This window comes from Pseudonaja textilis, chromosome 1 (genome assembly GCF_049901715.1).
Source record: "Pseudonaja textilis isolate UNSWEBS1 chromosome 1, rPseTex1.2, whole genome shotgun sequence".
In the NCBI taxonomy this organism is placed as follows: domain Eukaryota; kingdom Metazoa; phylum Chordata; class Lepidosauria; order Squamata; family Elapidae; genus Pseudonaja; species Pseudonaja textilis.
In genome coordinates, this window is record NC_141990.1 from 116,603,868 (window position 1) to 116,627,658 (window position 23,791).

General features: G+C 36.5%; 1 protein-coding gene across 43 annotated transcripts in view; it reads right to left on the minus strand.

The window, feature by feature from the left end:
* RIMS1 (regulating synaptic membrane exocytosis 1) overlaps window positions 1-23,791 on the minus strand; it is a 259,181-nt gene that overhangs the window by 110,986 nt on the left and 124,404 nt on the right. For 40 of the 43 annotated variants that reach the window (XM_087915329.1, XM_087915343.1, XM_087915448.1 and 37 more), the window contains 2 exons: window positions 16,451-16,791; window positions 12,287-13,161 (listed from right to left, as the gene is read on the minus strand). In XM_087915329.1, the coding sequence (XP_087771455.1) occupies window positions 12,287-13,161; window positions 16,451-16,791 (1,216 nt within the window). Of the gene's footprint in view, window positions 1-12,286; window positions 13,162-16,450; window positions 16,792-19,221; window positions 19,391-20,075; window positions 20,130-23,791 lie in introns of those variants that run through there. The other 3 variants (XM_087915522.1, XM_087915459.1, XM_087915457.1) reach the window with 3 other exon arrangements.

Genomic DNA, 23,791 nt, shown 5'->3' on the forward strand with positions numbered 1-23,791 from the left:
TTTTCCCCACAATAACATCCCTGTGAGGTGGGTTGGGCTGAGAGGCGGTGACTGATCCAAAGTCACCCACACAACTTTCATGTCTAAAGTTGAATTAAAACTCACAGGCTCCTAATTTCTAGGCCAGCACCTTCACCACTAGATTAAACTGGCTCTCTTTTCCAAGGTAGACACAGATTTAACTCTGGAACAATCCAGCCCAGAGGTATTTCTTCAAAATGTCAGATACAAAGTCAGGTGGCCAGTAAGAGCTGTAAGGAAGCTCTCATTGGCAGCCCTTGCTTTATCCAACTGATTTAAGGCTCCCTAGATGTGCTATATTTCATCTTCTAGATCCAACACATCTTTAAGGTGCCAGATTAAAAGCAGATGAGAGGATCTAGGTGTAGAAGTAGAAATCCAGACCTAAAAACTAATCCTCTTGTTCTATACTTTTTCATATTTTCTAACTTACCCATTTAGTTTTTTTGCATGGATTTATTTCCTGCCTTCTTCATCAGTCTCCAACATACTTCTATCCCAATACTTTTATCTCTTGTAATCAATCTACCAATGCTGAACTTTCTCAGAAATATTGTTTTGCTCCCCTTTAATTGTTCTACCTGCTCGCTTTTTAAAATATACTTTCTGATTTTAGTTTTTCCTTGTCTTCATTTTTGGATTGTGATTCATTTGATCCACTGAACCCATCATCCTTCTAATTCTCAACCTATGAATCCTCTATTCATCCATATTTACTGTTTCTTGCCCATAAATTCAACATTAGCGGAATTCATACTCTCTTTTTTCTCTGCTTAGTGGCATAACAGCACTATTATGCCATCCTTATTCCTCTAACTGGCGTCTAATCATTGACAAGATTGTATCATTTTTACTTCTACCACATTTTTTTCTAAAGAATGAGGCCCAAGCTGGCTAACATAACCATGAAAAATAATTGTATCAATGTTATATTAAAGGACAACAATATGAAAACCTGACCATGAACATGCTACAGTGAGCCTAAAAGGAACACTTTCAAAGTCAGTATAAACTAAGAGAAAGAAACTAGGCAGAAATAGTTGTTAAAATAAATGTTCAAGAAACAAATCCTTAACACAGAAGAAATAGAAACATCTGTCTGTGAGAGGGTCCCTCTCCCTGATCTCAGAAGGCTTTAGTATCACTGATACTAAACTATGTTTCCAGCATGGACTTCTACTTAAAATCTTTCTTCGAACTGCTTTTTAATTCTGAGGGGCCATTTTAAAAAAGCAGTTTGTTCGCTTTTACTAAACTATTTTACCTGACAATCGTATAAACAGAAAGAGGGGAGAAGAGTGAACTGACTGCATCAGATCAACTTTCATTACGTAGCATTGCTTTTCTTCTTTTGACATCATTTGCCTCTATGGAAAGCAAAACAAAAAACACCCAGATTCGATATAGTATTTAATACTTTTCTAATATTGTCATGAGAAACAAACCTTATCCTTATCAACATTTTCTAGGCCAAGCTATGATTAGGCTCATGTTGGCATAGATTAAAGAAATCCAGACTATACACGTACAACGTTCTCTATGTACCCACTGAATTTTCAACCTGTCAAAGATGTTATTCTCATTAATAAAAGGCACAATTTGTTTTCACTGCAAAAAGGAAAAAAGAAAAAGAAAAAAAGAAAATTTCATCAAAAGATTAAATTTTGGGATCAGTCCCAAAGTAGTTGCAAGTGAACGCCAGAAAGCTACTGGCTTCAAGATCTGAAGTTCTGGCTCCTGTGATCCTCTTCATCTTGCTCCTTCCTTGTACAGGTAATCCTCATTTCACTTAGTGACCGTTCAAAGTTACAATGGCACTGAAAAAAAAATGACTTACGACCGGTTTTCAACACTTAACACCACTGTAGCATCCCCACAGTCACATGATCAAAATTCAGATGCTTGGCAACTGACTCATATTTATGTGCAGTCTCCAAAGGTCATGTGACCACTTTCTGCAGCCTTCTGGCAAACAAACTCAATGGGGAAGCCAGATTCACTTAACAATTGTGTTACTAACTTGACAATGTCAGTGATTCCCTTAAGACCTGTGACAAAGAAAGTAGTAAAATGGGGCAAAATTCATTAACAACTGACTCACTTAACAACATAAATTTTGGGCTCAATTTTGCTCATAATTTGAGGACTACCTGTAGTAAGTTTTAACTGCAAGTGAGAAGGTGGACAGGTGTAGGCCCTCACTCTTCCTTTCCTAGCATCCCAATCCTCCCCAGCAGATGAGAGGTATGTGCAGCAGGGAGTAATGAAGATGGGCAAGAAAATATTACATTATGTTTGCATCAGCTAATAGACAAAATTAGATATATGGTGTTCTTTGATCACCAGATTTATTGTAGCCTCCACTATCAGACCAATTTGATCCACATTGATCTGAAAAGCGGAAAAAACACTAGGATGATGATGGTGACGACGATGGTGACTGTCACAACAATTATTGCTATCACTGTCTACTGTCCATAATCATATACGAGGGCTTTCTCTTCATGACGTGCAAAAATAAATAAATTTTGCAAATTCATACTAGTGAATGTAAAGATATGGTATACATCAGGGATCCTCAACCCCAGGTCATGGACTGGTACTGGTCTATGGCCTGTTAGGAACCGGGCCGCACAGTTGGAGATGAGAGGCAGGTGAGCAAGTGAAGCTTCACCTGTATTTGCAGCCACTCCCCAGCGCTAACATCAGCACCTCAGCTGCAACTCAGATCATCGGGTACTAGATTCTCACATGGAGCATGAACCCTACTGTGAGCTACATATGCGAGGGATCTAGGTTGTGCACTCCTCCTTCCCACCCCGGCAGAAAAATTGTCTTGCAGGAAATCGTGGTACCAAAAATGTTGGGGACTACTGGTGTACATGGTGAGTCAGTATTCAAAACTGAATATAGCATATAGATTTCATTTAGCTAAATATTCTTTGGGTGGTTGTAAGTGGCGCAGTGGTTAGAGTGGAGTACTTCAAGCTACTTCTGCAGCCAGCTGCCTACAATTTGGCAGTTCAAATTCCACCAGGCTCAAAGTTGACTCAGTCTTCCATTCTTCCGAGGTGGGTAAAATGAGGACCCAAATTGTTGGGGGCAATATGCTGACTCTCTGAACCACTTAGAGAGGGCTGTAAAGCACTATAAAAGGGTATATAAGTCTAAGTGCTATTGCTATTATGCAAAGTCCTACCTCTCTAGAGAAAGCTCCAAATAGAAAAAGTGAATAAAAGAGAAGAGCGGCAAGGTGAATAAATTCAATTATGATAGTGATGAGTGCACCATTGTAAGAGCTAAAGGATCAGATTATCCATGCGGTCACTAAAAGTTGACAACAACCTTAAGATGTGTAGTAATCAAGTACATATATTCTGAGCAACTTGCTTTGCCTTTAACCTCAACTCAATAAATGCATTCACCTTGCATATTCAAGTGCACTGGCCAGATCCCACCTTAAAATCTGGGGATCAGGCCTTCAGAAGAGAAATTGGATGAAGCACAAAGGAGGGATGACCTAGCAGCTAGAGCTTATAAAAATGTAACTAGGTAAATTTAATTTGAAAAAGATTATTCAGTGAAGATAAAATCTAAATCTCCAAACACCTGATGGTATGATATATAATAAGATCTGTTTGCTATCATTCCAAAGTGCAGAACATGAAATAAAAGGTAAACAAAAGTCATGGTGGAATATTGGAGGGGGGAAATCTTAATTGCATGTGTAGTTATGATCATGGAACCAATTTCTTACATCACGGGTGTCAAACTCACTGCGTCACATTGCCATCATGTGATGTTTCACAACTTTTTTCCTATTTGCGGAGCTAGAGTGGGCATGGCCTGTACATGGCACATCTGGCTTGTGGGCCACCATTTTGACACCCGTCTTACATGATGAGCCTTCTTTTGCTGGATGTCTGGAATACTCTACCTGAGTATCAATGTCTGGAATACTCTACCTGACTCTGTGGTTTCTTCCCCAATCCCCCCAAATTTTAACCTTAGACTGTCTCCTATTGACCTTATCCCTTTCCTAAGTGGTCTTTAGGGGGCATGCATAAGCGCACCAATGTGCCTACTGTCCCTGTCCTATTGTTTATTTTTTTCTTATATGTATCCATTTCATGTATTCATAACTATATTTATACTTATACCTTATAATTGCTTGACAAAATAAATAAATAAACAAAATGTTGTCATACACATTTATTGCAGAATCTTTCATTTTGATTCCTGCATTACCCCAGAATGTATGTGAATAAAAGATTTACAGGGTTTAGGTTACCTAGTATTTCTTAAAAATATCTTGCAACATCTAGAAAGACTTTTTTACTTGATACGTTCCTATGTAGAAAATGGAAAAAAATGAATGGTGCATTACATTCTTGCTTGCCAAACAAAGCAGATTCATGTCAGGTTTGAAGGCAGTCTTTTAGCAATTGATTAGTAAATGTTAAATCATAAGGAACCCTGGGAAATGAATCATAATTTATTTTGCAGCTATAGAAGAATAAAGGAAAGGAATGGGAGCTCCTATATTCAAGACTTCATTTAACATTGCAGAGATCTGTGCATGTATTGCTAAAGTATGTCATCTACAAACTAGACCTGAGGGAGGCAATTACCTTTTTTGCCTGCATCAGGTGTTGGGAGCACTTTATACTTTCCAATTTGCTTTTGAAAATGTTATTTTCATCATTTCACTAGTTGTGTAATCAATAATGTAAAGGTTCAGACTGACCTTTCAAACAATATATATTGCAATCTTATAGCTGAGTCAGAAAACTAGCTACCAGTAAGAATGGATGGAAGCCCAGGTTTCTAAGATGTCTTTTCTCTTCTAAGAAAAGGCATCTAAAACTTGCAACAATTCTTCATTATACACATAAGTGTATTCATGTACAGGTAGTCCTCAACTTATCACCACTATTGGGACCAGAATATCCACTGCTAAGTAAGGCAGCTGTTGACCTGACAACCTTTTTGCAACAGTTCTTAAACAAATTACTGCAATTGATAATTGATTCACATGGTCATTAAGAACATCTGGATTTTTCCATGGTCTATACTTGTTGAAAGTTGATTTGGAAGGTAACAAATGGTGATCTCATGACTCTGAGATACTGCAATCATCATAAATACATGCCACGGCCATGAAGCCAAATTGTGATCAAGTGTCTGAGGGCATGCTGTGTGGGTTGTAAGAGGCAGGACTGATTGCAAGTCACTTTTTCACTGCCATTTAAACTTTGAGTGGTCACTAATTGATTCGCTGCAAGTCAAGGGCTACCTGTATATTAAAGACAGCTAAAATGAGCCATGGTGGCACAATGGTTAGAGTGCAGTTGAGCAGGCTACTTCTGCTGACTGCCGTCTGCCTGCAATTTGGCAGTTCAAATCTCACCGGCTGAAGGTTGACTCAGCCTTCCATCCTTCTGAGCTCAATAAAATAAGGATCCAGATTGTTTGGGGCAATGTGCTGTCTCTGTAAATCGCTTAGAGAGGGCTGTAAAGCACTGTGAAGTGGTATATAAGTCTAAGTATTATTACTATTGCTACCAATTTTAGTTTCCTTTATTTCCTATAGACTCTAGTAGTTGCTGTTGGTAGAGATTTTGGAACCGAGTCAGGGGACTCAGGGGGCAAATTTTCTTAGAACTTGATCGCACCTTGGACATTAGTTTATAACTACACATATTGTAAAAGGGCCTTTACTTTATGGGCCATTAAAGTATTTAACAACTGTTAACAGCGTAGCAAGAGAGTACAAACTTGTACAATTGTTGAATTAAGTTTATGGGTAGTGATATGAAATTTCACGTTTGCTTCTCATGGAGGACTATCATGGCCAATCTTACTAAGAGGCAATCGACTGAAATGGTGGTTGCTGGAAAGCTACAGTATGGGAACTTGTTGGAGGAGAGAGCAATGTAACCAATTGGTTTCTTATACTAAAAGAGAGTAGAATCCCACACTCCCCAAATAATGTACCATTAAAAAGAAAGGGTCATCTTGGATATATTGAAAATATAGTAAGAGAGAAAAGTGGGTTTTCTTCCTTTCTAATCCTTCCTATTTCCTTCCTATTTCTAATCCCTCTTTGTAGATTGTCTTAAATTCTACATCATCTTTCTTTAGGAGGAACAATAATTCAGGTATATAAAGATCTAACCTGATTTTCTCATTTTGCCAGTCCCAACCAGATGCATTATACTTGGCAGCAGTCTTTCTCAACATGGAAAACTTACCATGTAGTTTTGAGATGTATCTGAACACTGCAAGGAGTCTAGATAATCTTCTAAGTTTACTATGGAAAACCAGACTGCTTTTCTTTGTACAGAATAAAGAAAGGCAGCTTTGGGTTTCCCCTTTATGCACCTGAAGTTAAAAAAAAAAGTTTATAAATTATCTAAATAAAGAAGGGGGGAAAATCAACCAGGTGTGTGTGTATGGCATTAGGAATGTAAGTCACCTAACAGTTGGGTTGGAAAATATATAAATAAGAATAGATATTTTAATACTGTCTCTTTAATGGAATGCTACAATTGTTATTGGGTATAGTTCTTCAAATGGTCATAAGATGGAGCCAGAAACCTGGGTTGGTCTGTTCTGTTGTTGCTGAGAGTGTTGCCATCCCTGCATTTCCCTATTGACTGTTGCTGATCATCGTTGTTCTTGGATTTGATGTGAGTCTTTTACTGAACTGTTTATAATACTGGACTTAGTTATTGAATTATCCCTGGACTGAAAACTGACTGCTTTAACCATGAAAGACTTGGACTGTTTGTTGAACTTTGCTTAACGGTTTTACTGGAACTAAAAACATTTTACTATGCAGTGTATCTATGTGCTGGTTGTGTGTTATTCTTCACCACTCTCACTATGTCTCCCTGTGTGCGCTCATTCTCCTAATGGGGAATTACCTCAACAAGGTTACACAACCTCTCTAGTCCTCAACAATTATGGTTGTGTAACCTCTGCAGCAGAAAAACAGCCAGTCTCTGATTAACTAATATAAGGTAGCAAAGTCTCTGCAGCTTCAGTTAGTGGGAGATAAAAAATGTTCCTGGCCTACACCATGGACAAAAAAACTAAAAGAAATTACCTCAACACTGGTTATGGGCCCAGGCCATACCAGTTGGTGAGTTGGTGAGAGTTGGTGTGAATACACAGTACTGTATACAGACAGCTGTTTACTGTTTAACTGTAGGTTACTGTCCTGGTAAAGATGGCACAAGACCTGTCAACAAGTCTATCACTGATAACCCAGTTGGATGGAACAAAGTATGTTTCCTGGTCCACGAAGTGCAGTCTACTTCTGCGTAGAGAAGGGTTATGGGCTGCAGTTCAAGGTCCACCGAATGTAAATGCTTGGGATCCAAATAATGAGGATGATGCCAAGAAGCTTGCTGACTTTAAATAGAACAACGAACAAGCTCTTTGTATAATTGGACTAACACTGAGTGACCAGCAGCTAGTCCATATTCGTGGAGAAGAGTCTGCTGCTAAGTGTTGGGAGAATTTGAAGAGGATTTATATTCATGACAGTGTAGGTGCACACATACATCTTACACGTAAACTGTTTAGAGCACGTCTTCTGAAAGGTGGAGATATGTTAGCTCATTTGAACTTCATGAAAAGAACTTTTCAAGAGCTACATGAAAAGGAACTGACATTTTCAGAGCTGCATCAAGTTTACATCATTCTTTCCTCATTGGATGAAAGTTATGATGATTATGTATCTTCACTGGAAGTCCTGACCAAAGATGAACTGACATTGACTGACATAACCAGAAGGTTGTTAGAAGAAGCAAGAAGACGACTGGATAGGGACCAACTAAGGAAGGAACAACCACAAGAAGAGGATTTGTCTTCAACTGCCTATACTGTTAGGAAATGTTTTTCTTGTGGGTCTAGGGGACATATAGTTAGATTCTGTAAGAAGGGCAAATGACAGAATACTGGTAATTACCAGAAGGCTAAGAAAAATGTTAGTTTAGCTATGTCTAGCAATTCAACTGTAAACCATGATTTGTGGGTTGTTGATAGTGGAGCATCACAGTGCTTTACTATAGATTGAGGTTTGTAAAGATGTCTACGAGTAAGCAACATGTATCATTGGCAAATGGATGGAAGCTTAAAGCATCTGGTGAAGGTACTGCATATTGTTCCTGTGTAAATGAGCATTTAACTATGTTATATGTACCTAAACTGAAATTTAATTTGTTATCAGTAAGGGCTTTAGTTAATCTTGGTTATGTAGTAACCTTTAGGGGAGATAACTGTATAATACAGAAAGAGAGTAAAAGTGTTACTGCTACTTTAGAGAATGATTTATATGTGATACATGATGATCAGTTGAAGATGGCTAACTCGGTTTATAACAATGCTAAGCCACATGACGAATGTATACATTTACTGCACAGACGTCTAGGGCACATTTATTTCAAAATGCTCAAACAAACTGTTACATTGTCAAAGGGAGTAAAATTAAAACCCTGTAGCAAGTATTTAAACTATAATGCCTGTAGCCAAGAGAAAAGCAAGATTATTCCAGCACACAGACTGAATGGGTTTAAGACCAAAGAACCTTTAGAGGTTGTTCTTGCTGACATAATTGGTCTTAAAAAACCTAGTTTGGGAGGTGCCTGCTATATTTTGAGTATAATGGCCATTACTCACGGTAGGGTTTCTGTATCTCATGAAAAACAAAACAGAAACATTCCAACATTTCTTTAATTGGCTAAGATTTGCTGAGAGAAAAATGAGGAGTAAAGTAATTACTTTAGTTACTGATAATGGGACTGAGTTTGTTAACAATAGATACCAAACACTGCTGAAATTGGCTGGTGTCCAGCATAAATGTTCGGCACCTTACAGACCACAACATAACTCGTTTGTAGAATGAAGAGGGCAAACGTTACAAGTCATGGCTCGCACTATGTTATCTGATTCAGGTTTGCCTGAAACACTGTGGGGTGAGGCACATATGTAGTTACCATGTTTTAAACAATGTAGTTAACACAACAACTGAAGAATTGCCATTCACTCATTGGCATGGCAGAAAACCAAATTTAAATTACCTACATACATTTGGAGCTCCAGCATGGGTGCATATCCCTCACAAGTAAGACTGAAAGGGCAACATAGAGCTAAGAAATTATTTTTTGTAGGTTATGAGGCCAACCATAGATCGTTTACATTTTGGGATCAAGGCATAGCTAATATTTACTGCAGTGCTAGTGCTAAATTTCTTGAGCACGTTGGGTGGAATAAACTGGAACAGGAATTCAGCAATGATATTATTATTGACACCCAAATAGTCCCTAAAGATAAAATAAGTAAACCACGAATAGCCATTAAAAAGGAAGAACAGGAGGAAGTAGGAGAACAGGAGCAGGTGGCACATGTGAATCCATCAGTAAGTCCTGTATTACCAAGACGTTCAACCCATGTAACATAACCACCTGATAGATATCAGGCTAGTGTTGTATGCCAAGTAAATACAGTTCCTAGTAATTATAATGAACTGAAACTGTATCTTGCTAAGGATCAGGCTGCTTGGCAGGAAGCAATGGATAAGGAACTGAAATTCTTACAAAAACTGGAGATATATGAAAATGTCAGGTTACTACCAGGTGAACAAGCCATAGGATGTAAATGGATTTACAAGCTAAAGACAGGTGTAGATGGGACTGTTACCCATAAAGCCAGGTTAGTAGCACAAGGGTTCCATCAGACAGCAAACGACTATGAGGAGGTGTTTGCACCTAGTCTGAAGGCTACTACATTACGAGCAGCATTAGTGTGGGCAGCTAAGGAGGAATACATTGTAAATCATTTAAATGTAGAGACGGCATATCTGAATGCACCGTTGCAACACATTATATATTTAAAGAAACCTTTAGGTATCAAAAATGATAATACAACTGATTGCTGGAGATTGAAAAAGAGTCTTTATGGCTTAAAGCAATCAGGATATGAGTGGAATCAATGTATAGTTAAGGAATTAACTAAGATAGATTTTGCAGCTGGCATGGCTGATCCATGTTTGTTTAAAAAGGAAAATAATGGTGTAGTGGCATTGTTTCTATTATTTACTGATGACATAACATTAATCACCAAAACTGAACAAGAAGCTACTAAAATAATGTTACTGTTAGAGAAGAAATTTAAGATAAAAAAGTTAGGTGAAATTAAACAATATCTTGGTTTAAAGATAGATAGAACTAGGGGAGGTTACAAAATCTCACAGGCAGATAAAATTAACCAATTACTAAAGAATTTTAAAATAGAACTTTGTAAACCGGCTAAAACACCAATGCGCCAAGAGTTCAGTCACAGTGATGTACAAAGTCCTGTTTTTGATAAAAACATTTATCAGTCCTTGATTGGTAGTTTATCTTATCTCAGTAATTGGTCAAGGCCAGATATAGCATACTGTGTGAACCAATTAGCCAGATTTTAATACTGAGCCAACTGAAAGGCACTGGCAAGCTGCTAAGCGTGTGTTAAGATATCTGAAACAAACAATGCATTATGCATTGTATTTGGAGCCTAAGGATGAACTAAGTCTAACTGCATACGCCGATGAAAGTTTTGCTACAGACGTAAATACACATAAATCTACGTCAGGTACTATAGCATTATTGGGAAAGATATTGATTGGATAGAGGTCTATTCGACAGAAACATTTAAGTTTATCAACAACGGAGGCTGAATTCTCATGTTTGTCTTTATTATGTACAGATTTAGTTTGTTATAAGCAACTATTAATTGATATGGGAATTGATGTAGCAGATTCTACTGTTGTTTATGAAGACAACAATCAGCAATACAGATGGCTTCCAATCTTGCTGTTAAGAGAAGATTAAAACACACAGATTTAAGATATTTAAATGTGAGACAATGTGTTCAAAGTAAGATGATTAAGCTGGAATACTGTATGTCAGAAAATAACATCACAGATCATTTTATAAAAGCCCAAGGCTCTGTAAAGCATAAGGCTTGCTATGAGGATTATGGACTTAGAATGTAAGGTTGTATATATTGTCCTACCCAAAGGGGAGAATGTTAGGAATGTAAGTCACCTAACAGTTGGGTTGGAAAATATATAAACCAGGATAGATATTTTAATACTGTCTCTTTAAGGGAATACTAAAATTGTAATTGGGTGTGGTTCTTCAAGTGGCCATAAGATGGAGCCAGAAACCTGGGTTGGTCTGTTCTGTTGTTGCTGAGAGTGTTGCCGTCCCTGCATTTCCCTATTGACTGTTGCTGATCATCGTTGTTCTTGGATTTGATGTGAGTCTTTTACTGAACTGTTTATGATACTGGACTTAGTTATTGAATTATCCCTGGACTGAAAACTGACTGCTTTAACCATGAAAGACTTGGACTGTTTGTTGAATTTTGCTTAACGGTTTTACTGGAAGTAAAAACCTACATTTTACTATGCAGTGTATCTGTGTGCTGGCTGTGTGTTATTCTTCACCACTCTCACTACATCTCCCTGTTTGCGCTCATTCTCCTAACAGGAATTACCTCAACATGTGGGATCTGATATTAATCAGTGGACGGAGAGTCAGTGTGGTGTAGTGATTAAAGTGTTCCTATTGTAACTGGTGGTACTGAGAGTCAGTGGAGAATCCATAATCAAGTTGCTGTAACCATATAGTGAAATGAAAAGAAAAAAAAAACATTTGCCATTTAGAGATTTTGGGGGGGTGGAACCATTGCATTTCAATTTTCTCAGCATCCTTAACACTGTTTTATATTAAATTTGTATGTAGAATAAGTACAAATCACATCATAGGATGGGCTACACTTTTTCAGAGATAAATTTCATGTCCATAGTGCAATATTTTTAGGGGAGAAAAAGGAAGAAAAGAGCATGTCATCCAAAAACGCGAACTACGCAGAAGACAGGGAAGAAAAGAGGTGAGGAAAACAAGGAAAAGGAAAGAAGGTATAGTAGGTATGCAGTCCTTACTGCTTATTTTCACTGGCCATCGAAGAAATAGTATTTTAATAACTATAATTCTCTTACCAAGATTTAACCCAATCCACAAGAGCTTGCGGTAGTTCAGATTTTAAAAAGTTACTCCTTCAACACCTTCACTATGTTAGCATAATAATACTAGTGTAACAACCACATAACAATTAGTGCATGGAGAATATGTATATATACATACACACATACAGATTTCAAGCATATACAGTACTTTTTGTTTTCTTTTTTTTTTAAAGGAAGACTTACCCTTTTCACTGACACTTTCACTTTCTATTTCTACATCATCACAGCTGGTATATTCAGGTGTTGATGCTCCTTCTTCCTCAGAGCTGCTGACAGACATCTGTCTTTTTTTCCCACCACGTTTTGATCTATGAGGTTTTGGGGGAGAGGGTCGCACTGATTCTGACTGATCAGAACTAAGGGAATCATTTCTTAGCATGGTTTCTATTTTCTCTCGCTTTGCTTTCCGACTGAGAATTGCAGAGCTGGGATCTAAGCGAGTTTGTGCTTTAAAGGAATCATGATTTTTGGATTCTAAATGTTCTGTAAGAACCATGCTATGGCGGGGCGTTGATGGGGTATGAGAAATTAATTGTTTAGAAACAGAAATCCTGACATCACCTGTTCTTTCTATTGGATATGTCCTCAGGGCATCCACGTGGGATTTTATATCCTGAGTTCCTTGTAACTGTGAATGCTTTCCATGGTTATTCTCAGGCACCTCAGGCTCCTCAACTTCAGTATGAGGCAAGGCAACATCACTGTGTCTTCTCTCATGCCGCACTTTTGAAACTTTTGCATGCATGCGCATCTGCTGCTCTTCAGGATGGGGTTTCACAGGGTATCTTGCAAGATTTGGATCACTCCTATACCTGGTATATTCATCTTCTTTCCTCAGTTTTTCCTCATTAACTGTCTTGCCTTCCTCAAAATGGGGAGGGAAGTCAGAGTAGTCTTGAGACCTCCCTTTCTCTAACCTTCTCCCATCACGCCTTTCTTTACTTCCCTTCTCATCTGTTTGTCCTTCACTCTGCTGTAGTGAAGACTTTGGCACACGTTTGCGCTCAATTTTTATGCCTCCTTTTCCATTTTGCTCAAAAGCAGGGGGTATCTTCTTCCTGATATAATGAGGAGGTAAGAGAAAGTTATTTGTTTAGAAATTTTATATAGCTCCCCATCTTGAATACCTAACTCTGGGCAATGAGCAATCCAATTAATATAACCCCCACACACATACACCAACTGATGAAAATAATCCTATGTAAGCAAAAATAAATAACAATTCCATAGTAACAGATACATGTACATGCCCCTCCCCCTGGCAATTCGCAGGGGGGAAAGGCAGATTTTAACAGCTTTCTGGAAGGCCAAGAAGGATTGGGACAACTTGTTGCGGCCAACTCATCACGGCCATCTCACCGTTGCCAACTTGCTATAAACAACTCATTGCCACCAACTCACCATGGGACCCTTTGCTGTGGACAATTCCACATAGAATAACTCAGTGTGATAAATGTTTATCAATCACTGTTTCTTCGATATTATTTCCATTTTTGTAGAAATGGACAAAAATGAATATAATGTTGAAGAAACAGCAGCAGATAACATTTATTACATTTGAGTTATCTCATGTGGAATTGTCCCATGGCGAGTTGTCCTGAAACAAGTTGGCCACAGCGATTTGTCCCACAGCGAGTTGGCTATGGTGAGATGGCCATGGCTACGGCAAGTTGTCCTACACCAGGCCAAGAGAGTGGAACCATCTGAATTTCAGGGAGAAGCTGTTTCATATGGCAGATACAGCAAGGAAAGACACACTTCCTTAGTCCTGCGAGATAGTACTCTTTGATAGAGGGGACCAAGATTCTGCTAAAATTGGGTGGAACGGACAGAAGCTCTCAAAGACAGATGATCCTGCAAGTCACTTTGTAGGCTTTAAAACTGATGACCAATACTGTGAATTGGACTTGGAAGAATACTGTAACAGGGGCAGCCCATGCAAGTGTGGCCTTGCATAGACAAATTCTGGAGCACCCAAAACTGCACACTCCACTGCATTCTACATAAATAAAATACGAAGTTTAAATTATTTGTGTAAAATTATCTTAATGCTTGCCTGAAAATTAATGCTAGTCTGTAGCCAACTGATGCTATTTTGATGTATTTCTTTAAGCAAGAAACATCAGTTAGAACAGTATCTTCAGTGTTATTTCAGTGTGACTGAGCATAATTATTACTCAGATAGAAATTCCCACTTGTTCCTAATCCCGCCAAGCAACCATTGGATCTTCTAGAAACTCATTTCTTTCCTTTCTGGAAAAGAACATTAAGTTCCTGGCCAGCTGACCCACTTCTAGGAAGTGCATGGGTTCTAAAGAACCAATATGATCAGGCACAATATTCAGTCAGGATTTTGTTTAGTACTATTCGTAAATATGTTTTGGTCATTGGTAGGCCAGGATTTTTGACACAGCAATGTTTGGAAGGAAGGAGCAAGATTTGTTACCCCTTTCATACAGCAGAAGAAAATGTTGGATGCTGTTTTTAATGACTTTCATGACATACATCTGCATAGATGCAATTATCGAATTACATTCAGTTCAGTTCAGGACAATTCATTTTCTAACATCCTTAATTACCCATTTGTGGAAGGTAGAGTTGCTAAAATGTGGTACTATTTTTTAAATTAATCTTTAAAATATTTTAATTAGGCAAATATGCTATCTGGAATTCTGTATCTTAAAGTTATTCATTGGAAAATTATTATATGGATTATTGCAGTTCCTTATATTGGAACATTTCAAAAAATACCTGGAAAATGCAATAGTTCAAACTATGATAATGAACTTGCTAAAGAGATTGTTCCAATATAATTATGTCACATTAATGATTTATGAACTACAATTGTTCCAAAACTATTCCTAGACCAAATTTTACTTACTACTGTTAATTTTTAAAAACTAAATATGTTTGAACCATGTTTTCAGAAGGATTCTCTTCTCCCCTTTATAAATTGCCATGCCTTGAAATAGTGTTTAAAGGCCCTATTTCCAGAACCCCTATTTCAGAGTGGCAACAAATAGAAGGCCGATTATAAACTTATTTCCCTATAAATAATTTATCTGTAACTTTTACTTTATTATTTCTGGCCCTAGTAGATCTTTTTTTTAAATCAGATTTTATTGCTCTTAGACTGTTTGTATGATGATATCTGTTTTTATTTAATGATTTTAAGAATTTGGACGTACCTTGTCCATTTTCCATGGTTGCTTTATGAATGGTTACATGTAAATATTAATTAAATCTTAAATAATCATGTGCATAATCGGCCATACAGGTAGTTTTCGACTTACAAACAGTTCATTTAGTGACTGTTCAACGTTACAACAGCACTGAAAAAAGGACTTATGATCATTTTTCCACACTTATGACCACTGTAGCATCCCCGTAGTCATGTGATCAAAATTCAGCTGCTTGGTAACTAGTTTATATTTACAATGGTTGCCGTGTCTTGGGCTCATGTGACCCCCTTTCATGACCTTTGGACAAACGAAGTCAATGGGGAAGTCCGATTCACTTAACAACCATGTTACTCATTTAATATCTGCAGTGATTCACTCAACAACTGTGGCAAGCAAGGTCATAAAATAGGGCAAAACTCACTTAAAACTCACTTGTCTCACTTAGCAGCAAAAATGTTGGCCTCAATTGTGGTTGTAAGTCAAAGACTACCTGTATTGTTAAGCCATTCTGAATGCTAGTTTGAGACACAGGCATGGCTTTCTGGAGCACTTAGGATGCACTCTACAGATGTTCTACAGAGGCAATTATTATGACCACATTACAATATATTGCTTCAAAAACACACTATGTATGATTACTGGGGAAAAGATGTAAAGGAAATAAGGCATTATGGAGAGGAGTAAGAAGACAACATTAGCAAGATGAACAGTGGCTTTTCCTCTCAATTAAAAACATGGATTTTCTCAAGTCAAGCAATGTAAATTCTTGTGTTGATCATGTACACATATATTTGGGGGTGTGTGTGTGAGGAAACAGGTTGTTTTTCTCTTTTATTCCATCTTCTGATTTCTCCTAGGCTTGCCTTCTCTGCCCTCGCCCTTCTCATTTGATAGAAGAAGCAATTGGAATTCTTTCCTCAATCTCTGCTGAGTTTGTCAACAGTAACTGTTGAAGGCAGCCTCAGAGTCCTCCTCCTCTCCTATTGATGCTTCAGCCATTGTCAATCAACTTCTATTCAATCAACATTCATTCATTGACAATCGGCTTCTATGATAAAGGACAGATAACTTTCTTCATTTGCAATAAACTCTCCACACTGCCTAATCTTATAGTTGTGGGTTTTCCCATAATTATTCAGGAAGAATCCATTAGCATCAATATTACCTCTCTCTTGGGGGTTCACTTCGAGATCTTGAAGCAGTTTGTTTCTGTTCCAGGCCCATAGTTTGTTGTGACACTTCTGGGGCTTTCCTTCTGTTTGCTTGCACACCAGAGGATATTTCTTGTGCAGTTGTGGCTGATGTGCTTAGGGGTATTTGAGATCGTGACCGTTCCTGAAGCCTGGCTTTCTTTTCTCTAGGAGATTCTGAACCAGCACCAGTAGCTGTGTCACTCAGTGTTCCATCATGACTGGATGGCTGTTGTGGACCACTCCCAAAAAACCATGCTCCAGATTTAGTTAGGATCTCTTGCTGCTTCCGGCATAAGTTGCATACCCACATAACCTAGTTATAAAGAAAGATAAACAGTCTAAATATCTGATATTGATTTTTAGGAACAAGTTTATCTATACAGTTACAAAGAGTAGCTTTTCCTTTGTGAAATTGTGTTGGATCACATTCTCAGCATAGGTTTATGCAGTATGCTACTTTAGCTCATTATAATCAAATAGAATATATTTAAATATTTGAGCTTTGTCATACCATACATTTAATATTCAAATAATTAGTGAGGTCAATTGTTACGACTAGGAATGAGGAGATCCAAATTCAAATCCCACGTGCTTATGAAAAAAAAAATAACTCCGCTCTAGGCACTACTGGTTATAATTCAAGGAAATTGCATGCAGAAGGTGCCTTAGTTCAAACCCTGGAATTTCCATGCACTAGATAATGTGAAAGACCTTCCTACCACAGATCTTGGAGTCCTGTTAGTCAAAATGGTCAAAACTGGGCTTGATCAGAAATTGTATACTATGATTTTTAAAAAAAAATTTTGAGGGTGGCATGGAATTAAAAATAAACTTGCAGTCACCCTAATTATGTAGTTGAATCATACTGATGAAGGATTAGAAAAGTTTGGGAGAATTAAAATAAGACTGATCTCAAGGTAGCAGGCATTGTTAATGTATTATGTGAAGTTAAGCTGATCTTTGGGTTATGGTATTCACATATCCATTTAGTTAAATTTACATCTAAATTAATACAGTAGAGTGAAATGCTTACACACACCCCTTCAATCAAACACCAAAGGTTTCTGTATATTAAAAATCAATCAATCATTTATACTTCTATCACTTCCAAATGTGATGGGCCTCAAGTCCACATTCAAACATTTAAATTTAATCAGTTGATTAAATTTAGAAATTTTATTTTAGAAAAAGAAACAAAAGCTCTGTCTTATCTAAGAAAAGATTTAAGAAGATCAACATTTCTTATCACAAGAATAATTATATGGTGCCACGACAATTTGACCACTCACCAGACAGTTTTTTTTAAAAAAGCTATTCTTCTCTCCCCCTTGCCATCCCAAATCAGAAATATTATACCTTATTTTAATATCGTATGCTAGCAATGTAGATCATGAATGTATCTATAAAGTCATGTCAATTATTTATGAGTAAATTAAATGGAAAATAGATAGTTTAGTAAAATGGGATAAATGAAAATAGATGAACATAATATGGCTTCTAAAAAGGAAAACTAGAGATATATTTATGATATATAATATCATGAAAAATTATTTCAAGCATTCATTGTAAAAAACAGCCAGTTGTTCATTAATGCAATTTTTATAATTCAAATACACTAAAGCAAATATTAATACTATAAATGCTTTTAAATATAAATATATTGAATTATTCCTGCTATTTACCAATGAGAAATCAACTGATAATGTGAAAAGTAATACCATTTTCCATTATATATTCTGAAATATGTAGTATAGACTCAATATAATTTGATTGTAATGCAAATGACAATTCTGTAACAGTCATTATAGGGATACTTGCTTTGTCAAGAAATACAAAAATGTTCAGACACTCCTGACAATAATAGTTTGAATAGAGCCAAATAAATAAAACCAAATAAGTCTTTAAGAACACGAGTAAAATATTTTTCAAACTAATCAGAAATGTATTATAATTTTATTTCACTACTTTATATTGACTATAATTAAACCAGATCTTATTATAGACTTCTATTAAATATTTATGATGCATGAAATGAAAAGTCAAATGTGTTTTTGTGTTGTTAAAGAACAAACTAACCAAATAAAACATTGTGTGTCTTTATAAACAGGATTCTCATAAAAATGCACAGAACAAAGAACTAAAAGTAACTTAGTATTATATTATACAAGCTGAAAAATCAAATTGAAATATGATTAATGATTAATCATTAGAAAAGTTAAAGTGTGAATCTGTATTTGAATTGCACATATAATATCTCATGACCCAGGGAATCGGTATCATCCAATTCTGTCAAATACCCAAAACCTAGTTTGACTGCTCGTGTGCAAGATACTATGATTTATTTCTAATCCAAATTAGCAAATTAAAATGGATTATCTCTTGTGCAGCTACTTGTGGGAGCTATACACAGTATTAGAAAAATAGATAAAATCTAAACCTTATATATATTATTATGAAAAACTCTAATTTTAACATGTTTCAATATAACATTCAGATAGTATTTATCCAATATTTTAGATTTATTTCTATATGTTAGCATGTTTTCATACCACCATTCTATCAGTGTGAATAACTATCTACAAAATAACTAAACCAGTCATTACTTAAATATACATTTAACAACAGAGACACAATAAAAATTCCACAAACTAGAAATGCAAATGCCATGCTTACAGCTATTAATCGGAGCATTTACACACACATACCATCTATTTTAAATGAAAAAAATCTACCTTATACTCACATATTATTAATTCTGCTTAAGAATATCATCAGAACTTAGTTACTGAGTCTCTATATATTCAATTGAACTATATCTGCCCAGATGGATAGGGTGGATAGAGACAAAACCCTTATTCAAAAAGAAAAAGAAAAGAATGCAAAATAAATCCTTGAAGTGATATAATGATGTTGGTAAAAAAGCTGCTTACTGGAAAATATTTAGTAGGGCAGTCTGTAGTACAAGCAATCTAAGCAGCATGCAGGAATTATATCCTGATTGAAAATACTGGGCCATAATCCAAACTAATCTAAATTAAAGCAGGCCTGTGTAATAATTTATTTTAACAGTCCACAGATGTTAAACCACCAACAAAAATACTGATGAAAGATTATAATCTTTTCAAGAAGCTTTTGAACAAAACTCAACAGAATCTGAATAAAAAAATTGGCTGCTGCTGCTATTATTATTGTTGTTGTTATTGTTGTTGTTATTTTTGTTCCCAGTAACTCAATAGATGGCTAGAATATGTGTGCAATTCACTCTTTTTCTCACTTGTTCCTGATGCAGCATTCAGATAAATTCTTTCATTTTATAACTGTGCAGATCAGAAGCATTGCAGCCGATACATAGAACTGCACTGCTAGCATGGTGAAATATATCAGTCGGTGCACAACCAAACAAGAATTGTTCATGTCCAAACTAAATTCAAGCATACAGGATTCTACTGTGCCAGCATCAAGAATTCTCACACAAGCCCATTCTTAAAGTACATTACAGGGTGAAAAAAAAATCATGCTTCTGAAGACTAAAAGCTTGAGTTCAGGTGAACAGCCCGTGGTGCTTCAGTAACATCTACATATAAGTGGCACACTTACTGTCTCTGGCCCTTCCAACAGTGGTCCATGGCTAGCGGATACATTATTTCTGTCCTAATACAACATGAAGACACAACTTGAAAATGATTGCAGAGTTATGACAAAAGCATACGACATAAGCAAAAGAGCATATGCAGGTTTACGTTCAAATGCTCTATGCACAAATTAGAATTAAATAAAACATAACATTTAATTACCTACTCTGTTGGTTTATAGAAACAGTCTATAGCATAGCATTGATGGGAATCTTTTGAGATGGGAATCTTGTCAGACGGGATAGCAATAGCATTTGGACTTACATATTTCTTCACAGTGCTTTACGGCCCTCTCTATACAGTTTACAGAGTCAGCCTATTACCCCCAACAATCTGGGTCCTCATTTTACCGACCTGGGAAGGATGGAAGGCTGAGTCAACCCTGAGCCTAGTGAGTTTTGAACTGCCAAACTGCTGGCAGTCAGCAGAAGTAGCCTGCTATTCTGCATTCTAACCACTGTGTCACCATGGCTCATGTTATTGATCTAATTCTTGCTCCCTGCTATGATTTTGGTTTCAATGTAGTTGCAAGTTAGATCCATTTAATAAAAGGATTAGATGAAGAAGAGGTTGGGTACTCATATCTTCCCCTCATCTTTCACTGCCTTTGTTTGGACAACACAAAATTTGGAAACAGGCTCAGCTGCTTCTTCAAGCTATGGGGGAACAAAACATATCCCCATCCAGCTTGCCTGTGCTTGAATGTGTTCTATTACACCACATTCAAACAAGGCAGCAATTTCAGAACAAACATTATGCAGTTTGAAGTTCTGCTGAAGCTCTAAGAATCAAAGCAATTATTTATGAAACTACAAATAGTCCTTGATTTACTACCATAATTGAGCCTGGAATTATGGTCATAAGTCAAGACATCACATGTCTAGATTCAAGTTACAACTGCATTTTAATAATGGTCATTAAGTGAACGCGATAGTCATTAAGTGATTGTTACGCAAATCCATTTTCCCCAAAGGGCATTTTTTTGCCAGAAACTAGAAATAAACATAGAAAACCCACAAAAAAACTTGAAAATTGTGGTCACATGATTGCAGGACACTGCAAACAGCCATAAAGGTTAGACATTTTCTAAGCTTCCAAAATGCAATCACATGACCAAAGGTCATAAACAGTGCTGGGGAAGTTGTGTATAACTTTGAACAGTTGTTAGATAAGATGTAAGTCAAGTGACCTATATTATTATGCGACCTGTACTATGAATCAGTAGTCTGTACTATGAGTACAGGCCATTGATTCCAATACATTTTATGCAGAATATGTCTTCCACACAGCTTTTAGCTATGTTATTACTTTACTATACTAAGCAAAATTAGTAAAGTGCTATTTAATTTAATGTAATCAAACTAAAGAAGGCCAAAATTGGGCAGAATTTCTTTTCATGACTATTTGGAGAATTTACATAACTGATGGCAAAATGCACCACGTTATAAAGTATATAAAGCAGTTTTGTTATAATGCAAGGATTTGATGCCAATATTTCCTGATTATGTTGATCAAGGTGATGGAAAATGTCCTAAAAATAAAATGTAATGGGACACACATATCTATATTAAGTAGATTTGATCTCCTCCAATGACTGAAATATTATCATTCAAAATGTAGTTACTTATCAAAAAAGCAAATTAACAAAATCTACAATAGTAAATCTTTCCAGACATCTTTTCATTGGTCCCCGTAGCTTGTTGTGATACATAGTGCCTGCAAATCTTCTCTTTTCCCCTGTCCCATTTCTTATAAAGCCTCTTTTTTTAGTGTTGTCAAGAGTTAACCACCTATACTCAGCAAAAATAACTTCACACTGGGAAAAATGAAATGAAAAGAAAGATGACTCGGAACAGCAGACAGACTTTGTTAGGAAAGGGAAAGGCTGAGGATGGAAATGACACCCTCTACTGCCTTTTGAAAGGAAACAGAGCTGAAGAAAATATTACTATTAAAAGGCAGAGGAAAGCCATGTGGTAATTATGGGGTGGTAGATAGTCCTAAGAAAGATCTCTTATTCAGCTCATTTTGTGAATGTATGTGCAAACTCAAGCCAATATGGCAGGGGGCATCCACAGCATATTCCCAAAATTCCAGATCTATCCATTGTCTAGATATAGGTTTGGGTATCTCTGCTACAAACAGCTGGAATCCTATTTTGTATGCCTACCTACCTACTTCTCCAAAAAGCATGAGTGCCAAGAGCCCATTTTATAATGCTAAGCTATCTTCCTTGAAGAACATTCTCCCTCCCACAATTATGTTTTATGACAATATTAATCAACGTTTTGCTTATTTATATTGAACTGCAGTCATTACCCATTCTTACTGTTTGGAATTGTCTTTTAAGATGATTCATTATCTCATATACTTTGAATTATCCTATATAATTGTATGTAATCGGCATACAAAGCAATAGTACTTAGACATATATACCATCCCATAGTGCTTTACGACATTCTATGGGCAGTTTACAATGTTAGCATATTGTCCCCAACAATTTGGGTCCTAATTTTACCAACCACTGGAAGGTTGGAAGTCTGAGTCATCCTTGAGCCCTATCAGGATTGTGCACAGAATTAGCCTGCATCTAACCACTGAGCCATCAGGGCTCTTTTACATGGCCACTCATTGCTTACCCCTACCATCAATTCATTAATGTACAATTTAAAACAAAAAAACAAAACAATGGGGTACCCCACAGTTTATATCTATTCAAATATCAGAATGGCAACCAAGAGGCTGTACTTTTCACTTTAACATCTGTGAGCTCAATACAGTTAAATCTAGGTCAGTATGCATTGAACTTTGGCAGGAAGTCCCTACCAAAGTTCATATTTTAAAATGGCAAAGTGCTTCTCCTTCAAAATGGATGATCCATTTCATTTTACTGTGAAAATGTTTAAAAACAGAACAATGGATGTCTTAGTAATCCAAACGGCATTTGACAAGGCACAATGAGAAGTTGAATGCAATACAAGGTATCTATATAAATAACTAAAAATCCCCTTATTGAAAAAAAAACCTAATAACTGAGAGCTCAATTTTAATTTAAAACTGCTATTCTAATCACTTCATATACTTTTGTAATATTACAACCCATATTGTATAATTTATCAGTTTCATCAGTTAAAATACATATTGTTGATGCATTGATTGTCATGGTTTGACCAGGTTTCTGGATGGTAGAAACTAAGAGAGCACCTTTAAAATACTATAAGTAAATAGAATAGCATTAAAGTATTCCAAAGTGCTCAGTTAAATCTTGCCATGCCCAGTTAGCTAAGTCAATTAGTATTCTATTTATTTATACTGAATCTTACAAACTAAATCTAAATAAATTAGACTATAAAACACTTGTCACTTCTTATAATAAGAAATAATTCTGTTAGGCATTGCCGGAGTTGTCTTAAGGATTAAAGAGCTTCTACTCTGGGCAATAATTCTAGGAGTGTCTGACATGAACATTTAGTGCATCAAGCGCTATTAACTGCACGTCCAATACACAATAGTGATTTAGGTGTGAATGATATATGTATATACTAACACTATTTTACACTGGTAAGATGGAATATGGACAAGACAAATTAATTAAACAGGGCATATTAGAGCCTGTGGACTTCGCAAAATGGGAAACCCAATAATGACACCCCTGAAGAAAGATGGCAGTTTAAGAATCTG